At 40.4% G+C, this 11284-nt stretch overlaps 1 protein-coding gene across 3 annotated transcripts in view; it reads left to right on the top strand.

The window, feature by feature from the left end:
* Nucleotides 1-11284, top strand: part of SMPX (small muscle protein, X-linked) — a 51010-nt gene that overhangs the window by 13136 nt on the left and 26590 nt on the right. For all 3 annotated transcript variants that reach the window (XM_006752993.2, XM_015559692.1, XM_015559694.1), the window contains exons 3-4: nucleotides 3145-3231; nucleotides 9330-9477. In XM_006752993.2, coding sequence (XP_006753056.1) covers nucleotides 3145-3231; nucleotides 9330-9464 — 222 coding nt within the window. In that variant the 3' untranslated portion in view covers nucleotides 9465-9477. The remainder of the gene's footprint in view (nucleotides 1-3144; nucleotides 3232-9329; nucleotides 9478-11284) is intronic.

Raw genomic sequence — 11284 nt, 5'->3', positions numbered from 1 at the left:
GGATTGTCTCCAAAATATTTTAACCAATCTCCATATCTTAACCTCCTCTAATTTCATAAATAAAATCAATTTCTAATGCTCATTCCATTATTCCACCTGTTTTTTTACATTTTTTTTTTCAAGCAGAGAGGCCTCAGGTGTTGGTGGAGATATGGCTAACAGAAGTACTTGATGTAGCAATCCTGGGAATGTGGTCTTTGTGATATTTTACCACCTAACCACCCCAGAAGGATGAACTCCCAATTACAGAAATAGATATTCCTAGTGTTGCAGTTTAAACCAAAGTGCACATATATGGGTGTCCCCCAAAATGTATACACATACTTTGATTAATTATAAAGGCAGTATTTATTAAAATACATTTCACTTTCAAAATTGAGCTATCAGCTGTTAAAGTGTGCACACATTTTTGGGATACCCTGTATAAAATGCCACACACTCTATGCTAAAGTAGTTTAAAATAAATTCCAGACACCTTAACAATAGGCAGAGCAAATATCTTAAGTATATGTCAATACTCACCCACTTAGGGATGATCTATTTCAATGGCTGTTAGATTGGCTCCACAAGTTCCAAGGAACTGTTCATGGCCCTGAGCTTGGGGGGAGCAGATGGGGTTATGGGCTCCCTACCACCTCAGCCACAGCAGTTCCACCTCCACCTAGTTTGCATTTTACATTTTTTCACAATACTTTACTTGAAGGAAGGGTTCCATGCCAAAGATTTGAAAACCACTGATGAAGCCTAACATTCATATTACAAATGGGGAAGATCGGCATTGGAGCAGCTGTCACTTTTTCAAGTTTAGATTATCTGTAGCAACTCCCAGCATTGGGCTCTTTTCACCACTATAAGCCACCCATGTACTGCCATGTACTGCCAGGGTTGACCAGCAGACCCTGAGCAACGGATGAATAGATTACTCTGACACAGTTTTTGTGAAAGAGAGGCTAAGGGGCTTATTTGGCTTTAGAAACCAAAAACAGCCCAATTGCCTGCCTCCTTAGGCTTTTATTGTAACAACAGCTTGAACTAAAATTAACCTCTAGATAGAATCAGCAGGGTAAATATCCTTGAGAAAGCACATGCTTCTACAAGGTCAGGTCTTAAAGCAGCAGTTCTCAACCTGTGGGTCACGACCCCTTTGGTGGTCAAACGACCCTTTCACAGGGGTCGCCTAAGACCATCCTGCATATCAGATATTTACATTACGATTCATAACAGTAGCAACATTACATTTATGAAGTAGCAACGAAAATAATTTTATGGTTGGGTCACAACATGAGGAACTGTATTTAAAGGACCAGAAGGTTGAGAACCACTGTCTTAAAGACTCAACATAGAGATTCTAGCAAAACACCCGGGGGGATAGGACTTGTTTGGAAAAGTCAAGGTAGGGGCTACCACCTTCAGCAAGGTCCCCCAAGAGGCCCCTGATCTTTAGGAGAATCCTCCTTACACACTTTCCAACCAAGTCCCGTGCTTCCCCACAATGTACCATGGAGAGTTTACATGCATGGCTAAAATTAATCTCTGAGCAAGAAAAGGTGGTATTCCCACAGCATGTCCTTTACCGATATATTGTCTTGGATGACTTTTACATGTTCCTTTACTGAAAACTGCAACCTACTATAGAACATACACACAGGATTAAATGGGTTAGTTCAGCAATCAAATCCTTCAGAAACAATGTTAACTTGAATTCATCATTGGGAAGATGTCCTTTATAGAAACTTAGTAAATGGGTCATGATAGTGATGATCTAATCCGTTGACCTTCTTCCAAATAGTACCTATCTGGACTTTACCTCTTTCACCCAAACTGACTATAGTAATGAAAATAGTTTTTGGTTCAGTAGAGATAATCTTTTGTGGGTCTTATACATTGTTTTGATCTTATTTCAGGATGCTAATGATATATTATCCAATCTGTGACATGTAATTATAAAATACTATTATTTTATGTCTTGCTAAGAAATAAAACAATGTATCAATTAAAATTTTAAGATACCATTGCTGCATAGACACATTTTGATTTCAGAAATATTAAAAGAGGTGCATCTTGCCCTCATGAGGCAACAAGTGCTTTATCTTAAGTGGAAAAAATATGTTCTACCTTCAGAAAAGCTTTAAGGCTTCTTTTATGTGAATGATAGTCCTGGTTGAAGTGGTTTGTGTTATACATTCTTGCCTTTTGATATCAGATGAAAGAGGGACAAAATTCAAATTTACATATTCTCTTCACCAAGTTCTAATTACTTTGTCAGTATATTCCTAGCATAATGTTTAGCATAATCCGTGTTTACTAAAATGTGTTTTTTGTTAACTGCAGATGGAGATTAGTATGTTATTTTAATGAAGGACAAGAATCTATGGACTGTGATCCAATAAATTTGACTATCCAGCACACTTTTTACACAATGGTGTGTTGGGAAGAAGGTAAAAAAGTGTCATTATAGAAACTTAAAAAAGTGCTGGGCCCAGCCAGTGTGGCTTAGTGGTTGAGCATCGACCTATGAAGCAGGAAGTAATGGTTTGATTCCCAGTCAGGGCACAGGCCTGGGTTGTGGGCTCAATCCCCAGTGCACAGTGCGTGCAGAAGGCAGCTAATCACTGATTCTCTCACATCATTGATGTTTCTATCTCTCTCCCTCTCCCTCTCTGAAATCAATAAAAAATATATTTTTAAAAGTGCTGGAACAGCCCTAGGATATTAGGGAAAGGAGAAGGCAGTTTAAGAGGTGTGATTGCCCCCCTACCATGTTAAATCTGAAGGAAATTGAAGGAGGGCTAAGATGTGGGATGCCTTCTGTGGATGTTGTTTCCTCCTTTCCTATCATTATGTGCTCCTTCCTTATCCCAGAGAGAGAAAAATATTAAGCACCACAGGAGGGCAACAGCCAGAACAAACTGTCTTCAAATTCTTCCACTGAATTTGATCTAAGGATGAATAAAAAAGTTGTGATAAATAGAAGTCAGATTTGCCTTTGCATATTTCTGTACTGTCATTACCACAATTTTCTTGAAGTAAAAAGCTTTAGAGATGTACTTTTCAGATGCATTTTTTCACAACAATTACTGTTTCAGAGTATCATTACAATTTCTTACTTTCCTGGAACTAAATCTTCCCTATTTTCTCTTTCAGGCAAATATCAATATTCCAATGGGAGCCTTTCGGCCAGGAGCTGGGCAACCCCCTAGAAGAAAAGAAAGTTCTCCAGAAACAGAGGAGGTGAGGAAAACTTGTCTTTCTCCTCCAAAATCCTGACTAGCATGGGGGCAGAGGCACATTGGAGGCTGGTTCTCTAGGGCAATGGAGGGCACGAAGGGAAGTAGGTCAATGAGTCATCACAAAGTATATACGTTCCTTTGATGTCTTGCTCAATCAGCCATGAAACACACTGGCCCTTGCTTCCCTTAAGCTGAATTTAAGTGCTTGGCACTGTTACTTGAAGATGATGAGTTTAACATGAAGTCTATTGATTGATTATGTATGCTTGTTTGTGTATGTGTGGGGGGAGGGGGAGCATTTCCTCTTAGATGCTCTTGGTCCACAACAGTCACAAGCTTGGTAAGTATTCATTCTGAGCTTTCACTGAACTAAGCAGGATGCATTTAGTACAGATGCTGATGAGTGATGAACCCCAGTGGGAGCACAGGTAATAAGCACATTAAATTTCTTGTGGATTCAAACAAAAAGCTCCAATTTCTGGGTATTTACTTTGACAAGAAGATTTTGCATGGGTCTATAAATTTCTGTATTTTTTCCTCCCTCTAATTCTTTACCTCCCCTCCAAATTCAAATACCTCATCTTCTAAATGGAGGCTAAAATTAATGAGAACAATAAATACAGAAATTTCCTTCCCCAAGTGTTGATATTTCATCCCCAATTGTGCTGAAGGTCTGGCTCTGAAAAAAATAATTAAGGTTTTGGAGCATGTCATTAGCATAAGACAAGGGAAATGTAATTAAGTAAAATTGTATTGCATATAAAACTGTATTTTATCTTTTTAAAAAGGTGAAAAGCTGTTTTAACTTTTATAGAAGACATTTTTGGTAATTGCCCCAAAACAACATTTATCATCATTTGAAAGTTTCCTAATAAAGCTGGTTGTCCCTCTTCTAATCTTCCACCCCATAAATAATTCCTGACATGGTCCGAATTAGCGGTTCCAGCCTCTAATCAATAGATAATTTTTGAAAGGAGGAGATGAAGTATTTGAGTGATATCACCGAGTTCTTTAATTTCAGCCATTAAGTCACCTTTTATGAGTAAAAATTTTAAACATACAAGTTGAAAGGACTCAACCTGACCTTTTCTTTTCCTTTTAAGTTTTTTAAAAATATTTTATTGGTTTTTTACAGAGAGGAAGGGAGAGGGATAGAGAGTTAGAAACATCGATGAGAGAGAAACATCGATCAGCTGCCTCCTGCACACTCCCCACTGGGGATGTGCCTGCAACCAAGGTACATGCCCCTGATGGGAATCAAACCTGGGACCCTTTAGTCTGCAGGCTGACGCTCTATCTAGTAAGCCAAACCGGTCAGGGCCTGACCTTTCCTATGGTACATAATCTCTAGTTCTGATGCATGAGCTCTCTTTGGGATTTTGGTCATGTATTTCTGAGTCTATGTTGCAAAATAAGATCCACTCCATTTCTCATAGGGTCACTGTGAGGAAAGAGTTGGCAATATAACAGACATGGCATAGCCTAGCAGGTATTCAATAAAGAATTGTTCAATTGATCTGTGTATCTAACATTCATGAAGGACTCCTGGGTCTATTATTATGCATGTTGTAAGAAAAAGCCATGGAGAGGGACAAGGGTGGGCAGTGGAATTCTTCCTACACCCCCATTTACCTGTAATTAGATTTCCTTCCTGTGCTTCCTTTAAAGCTGTGTCTGTCACTACCATGGCAACCAGTTGGAAGATAGCTTGACCCTCTTTTCTCACTAAATTGACTGATGTAACAGTTACTTTGGAGGCTTATATTGCAGTTTCCCTCTGTGGTATAGATGGCCCTCTCCTTCATGTGTCCCAGTTAGAAGGTTGGGGAAACACTGTGACATACTTCTCACTCCTGCCTTGTCCCCAATCTGATGGTTCCAGCACATTCTAAAATAGCCAAGAACTGATACAACCTGGTTGGTGAATACTTTATGACCAGCCACATATGCAAATGGCCAACCAATACATGTATTTTTTGCAGGATGGAGAAGACTGAGGTATCCACAGAGGTCCCAGAAGCATTTCTTGAACTGAGCAACACCTTTCCCCTGGGGCTCATCGATCAGAGGGTAGAATTAGGGGTTGTACTGCCTTATTGTAAGAGCAAAAATGATTTCTCAAGACTTGTGGGGTCTTAGGGAAGGGTGGGATCTAACGGCTCAAGTTCTGGGCTGGATCTTAGAGTAAGTTTCTCATGGAAACAACACTGTAAGGGGAGCAGTTAGGCATCTTAGCTTGGTTATAAGGTGAGTTTAGCAGAATTTTGTGGTCTTGCTTGAGGCCCCAGCCACTTTTTGTGACACAGTATGCCTTCTCTTTTGCATAAGACAAGGCAGCTTCTTGTTTGAAGTGATTTGAAAGGTATGGAAAAACCCCTACTCTACCTCCCATATCTCTTTTGACTGAAATCCCATCATTTTTAAGCCACAAATTAGCATGCTGGGATTTTCTGTTAATTATTTCCCTCTCCATCTGGTTCCTTTACAAGATGAAAACACACTATTTGATTCTGATCCCACCACATCCTAGCTGTGTGACCACTGTACCTCAGTTTCCTCAACTGTAAAATATGGATAATAATAGTACCATATTTATAGGTTGATGTGAAGATTAAATGAGTTAGTATGTGTAGCTTAGAACAGCTGACAGTGTAACTGTTTGCTGTTATTATTAAGTCTTCAGTGTTTGAGCATGAAGGAACACATAGGAAAGTTTAGGGGAAAACCCAATAGGACATGTGGTCTCCAAGGCCAGATAGCTGGAAAATGGTTCACCACTGTGCTAAATTTTACAAATATTCCATCACCCCCAAAGGGAATATCTCCCCTGATAAGAGCAATTCCTGAAACTGGAAATGGTCTGGGGCTGGCTGATAAGCCTTCTCTCTAGCTATTTTTATCTAAATCAAACAATGTCTTCCATATCTCTTCTCACTTCAAATATCTACTTACAAAAAAAATGTACTTATTAGTCAAACAGAGCCAATAGGAACCCTGTTTGTTCATGCCTTAATTTATTATAATTCTTAACAAATTCAGATTGTCAATTATTTTTGAAAGATGAAGAAGATTCAGTTAAGAATATGCACCATCACTAACCCCATTCCTGAGTTAATATCATATCTACTTATTAAATATATCCACTCATAATTTTCCATTACACATGACCTTACCAAATCAAGTACTAAAAGTCTTACCTTGATAAATAAAGAGCACAGTGCACTGAGGTTTTAATAACTTGAAAGTGACTACTATTAAAATTACCATTATATCTCTGTGTATATCATAATAATAAATGTGTACAGAGACACATAACTACATACATTGGCTTTGGGTGTCAATACAGCACATTTTGATATTACAAAGACAGCGAATGCGACTTCCCTGTGAACTTAATGAAGGAATTAGAAACATTTTTCTTCTTCATGCTTCTTTATTAAGATCTACCCACCTAACAATCATGGGAACATTTATAAGTAAGGAAACATTTTTATTTCACTGATACAGATATTTAAAAAACTCCCAACACTTTATAGCCTTGTTTAAAATTTCTTTCCAAAATCCTAACAAAGAACATTTTGGAATACCTGGTCCTCCAAATGGAGGCTTACCAATGTTCATTATTGCTTCTAAACCTGCATTTATAAATGATGAATGTATGCGCACACAAGGAAGCCTATCCTATGGCTCTGTACACTGATCTGGGGAAACAATATTTTCCAGATATTTACAACAGCCAGTCTACACTGAATTACTTTATCAACTTATGTGGCTGACATGTTATCTAGTTCATTAGCACTGTGCCCGAGTCAAAGGAAATGACTCTAGGAAAAGCAATTAGCGCTTACCAGATAGAACAGCACCTCGATATTTTAGATTTCTACTCATCCACTCAAACAATTTAAAAACGTTTTATAAAGGACATGTCAACCAAGTAATTGGTTCGAGTTTAGGAAGGTTGAACACTTTCTTCCCTTTCCCTTTAGGGTCTAGACCAGTGGTCGGCAAATGCATTAGTCAACAGAGCCAAACATCAACAGTACGATTGAAATTTCTTTTGAGAGCCAAATTTTTTAAACTTAAACTATATAGGTAGGTACATTGTTATTAACTTAATTAGGGTACTCCTAAGGCTTAGGAAGAGCCACACTCAAGGGGCCAAAGAGCCGCATGTGGCTTGCGAGCCGCAGTTTGCCAACCACCGGTCTAGACAATTTGAGAACTAGATGTAGGAGCCAGAAGGGGGAACAGCATCAGCTTTAATACTCAAGTTTCAGGGATGCCTAGTTAGGCTGGCAACAAACTTGAGGATTCTTATTACTTTTCCCTGGAACTGGATTGGTTCACTCAGTTGTTGGGTGAACAGATGGAGCTCTGCCAGTCTCACAATGGGATTGTTAGTTTGGGCCCTCCAGGAAGCAGACCCAAAGATGGGATTAGACGGGCAAAATACTTACTGGGGAAAACGCTTGTAAGGAAAATGGGAGGGTTGTCAGACAGCGATGCAGGTGAAGGATAGTGGGACAGAGGGTTTGGCAGAAGCATCTTAGACCTCAGTGCTGTTCTAAGGAGATTTCTTGAGCCGGAGTCCCTTCCAGAGGAGTGTGAGGTCTCCCAGAAACAGCCACTTTAGGATCCTGTGGCACTCAGTCATTGGCCAAGAGCAGCCGTGGGAAGCATGACCTCAGTGTGGTGATGGGCGTGTTTCAGGACAAAGCAGCTGGGGCAATCATTCAATTACCCTCCCAGCAGGAAACTGATCCGAGGCCTGTTCTCCTGGCTGCCACGGTGATCAAATGTTCCTCCAACACCTTCCTTCAAGGGCTGCAGAGAATATGCCCCTGACCTGTAGCAAATTAGAGGAATGAGCTAACAAGCAACTTTCTTCTGTAGTAATGAATTGGAGTTCTAGGAGCCACACACAGCAACTGATTTATTGTTTTATGTCACTGTTAATATGTGTGTTTGGTGTATATACATACAGGCATAGATTTGCCGCTGTGGTATATTTTCAGGGTTAATCAGCTAAATAACAATCAACAAGTATGCTTATGCACTTCTGTACCAAGTGTTGGAGGACCCACAAGAAAGTATAGAATGTGGTCCTGCCCTGCAGCTGCAACAAAATAAAAACATATGGTAGGGAATTTAAAATACTTTACAAAGCAGGAAGGGAGAGCTGGGCCTCCTCTTTTGCTTTACTTTAGCCAACTCATTTTCAAAGAAGTTTTGCTTATATCAATTTCAGTTTGTTTATGCTTTGCAGAGATTCACTGGAACAAAGGCTGGCAGCCACTGTACCCCAAACAAAATATTTTGAAAATTCCTAGACTAAGTCATTGCTAGAGCCAGCTGTGCACTAACATTCTGCAAATCTCTGCTATTTAGGCATATTATGATCACACTAGAGGCCCGGTGCACGGATTTGTGCACCAGTGGGGTCCCTCAGCCTGGCCTGTGGGGATCGGGCCAAAAACAGCTCTCCGACATCCCCCAAGGGGTCCCAGATTGCAAGAGGGCAGTTCTTGGGTGACGCATCCCAGAATTGGGCTACCTCCTCTCTGGTTCCAGTTGCATCACACAAGAACTGCAGCTGCCAAGTCACTGCAGCTGGGCAGCTCTTGTGTTGAGTGTCTGCCTCCTGGTGGTCAGTGTGCATCATAGCTACTGGTAGGAGTTTCTGCCCCCCCCTTGTGGTCTTTATATGTCATAGCTACTGGCCGGTTGGCCAGTTGCTTAGGCTTTTATATATATAGATGATATCAAATTTAATTTGATCTTGTAAGATGCTTGCCTTGGAAAGATGAGTACTTCCAACTAATGGTCATTCTTATTAGTAATAAGACACTAAACAGTACTCTAGTTTTTCTAAGTCACATGGAAATTACTTGTTTTCTTCTTCTAACTTTATTCCACATTCCTCTACAAACTTCAGATCATCTTCTTGAAACTTTGAGGATGTCTCAGCAGCACAAGAAAAAGTCACTCTGCTAGAATTACACTCTGACATTATTCTTGCTTTAATTTTTTTCATTCCAGAGAGACCAAACGTATTTTTTAGTAAGCTGAATCTCATTCCTTGTTTTTCTTCCTCTTCAGAGTGCTCCTCCCACCTCGGATGAGGAAAAGAAGCCAATTCCAGGAGCGAAGAAACTTCCAGGACCTGCAGTCAACCTATCGGAGATCCAGAATATTAAAAGTGAACTGAAATATGTTCCCAAAGCTGAACAGTAGTTGGAAGAAAAAGGTAAGTGAAAAACTATTTCCTTTGTCTAAAAAAGATCACTATACAATTGTTTAGACTCAACCTGTGGGTCGCGACCCCTTTGGCAGTCGAACGACCCTTTCACAGGGGTCGCCTAAGACCATCCTGCATATCATATATTTACATTACAATTCATAACAGTAGCAACATTACAGTTATGAAGTAGCAACGAAAATCATTTTATGGTTGGGTCACAACATGAGGAACTGTATTTAAAGGGCCAGAAGGTTGAGAACCACTGGTTTAAAGAAACCTTCCACAGAAGTATCAGGGCCTTCAATTGAGACCAGTATTTCTGGTGCATAGGTTTTCTGGCTTGTAAAGCTGAGCTTTTGGGCCTGTCTTACTTTGTAACCAGTCAGAGAACCATTGAGGATGTTTGCCTGCCACCTCCTCTCTGGTCACCTTCTTAGTTGGGGAAAGATAGGATTGGGAGAAGAAAGATGCTTGGGAGGAAGTCTTGAAGAGCTTTTGATCTTGGGGTCCTGGGAGCCCTCCCTTATTTCATGTCTCAGTTTCCTCACCTAGATGCCACTAAGAGCAAATGAGCTATTTTTGAGTAGAGGATAAGAGGAGCAAGGAGCTGAGGAGGTTTAGAAATGTAGAGTGTAGAGACCAGGCATTCAGGCCTTGAAACCAGTAACCCTTATGTGTATAAGGCAGACCAAGAGGACCTGGTATTGATTCTGGACGTGGATGAGGTAAGGGTAAATTCAAAACTGTATTTGCTGCCCAATGAGGCACTGCAAGCAGGGCTTGCCACTTATTTCATTTTATCTGGATCCGGTCAGTAATGATCCCTTCCTGAGGATAAGGCCTTGTCCTCTATCTGCAGACCTGATACTTGCAGACTGGTTTAGGAATTCTGCCAGCAGGGGTCGTGTGGAATTGGCCCAGGTCAGTGGTCGGCAAACTGTGGCTCGCGAGCCACATGCGGCTCTTTGCCCCCTTGAGTGTGGCTCTTCCACAAAATACCAAATGCGGGCACGCACGTACAGTACGATTAAAATTTCATGGCCCATGCGCAGAAGTTGGTATTTTGTGGAAGAGCCACACTCAAGGGGCCAAAGAACTGCATGTGGCTTGCAAGCTGCAGTTTGCCAACCACTGGTTGCTCTTTCTCCTATGAGACAATGATAGCAAATCTACTTTGTCCAACATTATTGGATCCCACCATGCACAACCTATTGCATTTTTAAGCAGAAGTTTAAGTTTAGAGGAGAGGAATATATACTGGGAACATAAAACAGGTATTTATCTGGCTGATTATCAATTCATTCATTTGTTTGTTTATCCATTCACTCATCCAACCAAAATTTACTGATCATCTGCTATGTGCTGAACAACAGAAATATTTATTAATCATTTACCATATGCCAGATACTATACAAAGACCATTATATCCATTGTTTGTTAAGCTTCATGATACCCAGTTATTGCTCCCATTCTTGAGATGAGTCTTATAGACTGATTTTCACCATCTCTCATGCATCCTAAAAAGGGGGTCTGGTTTCAAAGTTGGTGCTGTCACCTACTTGTTATACTGCTTACCCCCTTCCTCCCACTGAACCTTACAGGACTGCACACTCCCTGTGGGTATTAGGGTGATATATTCTGACCATGTGGATGGTGAAAGCCAGAATAGCAATGGGGCCCTATTATATATCTTCTCCTGTAGACATAATGAAGAACAGAATGTTCTGTGGGACAACCCCATAAACAATGGCAATGTTATCTGTGCCATGCTTACACAGACTTATTAGGCTATTGAAAGTTAGTTCTACTAAAA

Source organism: Myotis davidii, unplaced genomic scaffold (assembly GCF_000327345.1).
Source record: "Myotis davidii unplaced genomic scaffold, ASM32734v1 scaffold930, whole genome shotgun sequence".
Taxonomy (NCBI): Eukaryota; Metazoa; Chordata; class Mammalia; order Chiroptera; family Vespertilionidae; genus Myotis; species Myotis davidii.
The sequence above is the reverse complement of the archived record's forward strand: the minus strand, read 5'-3'. Positions and strand labels throughout refer to the sequence as shown.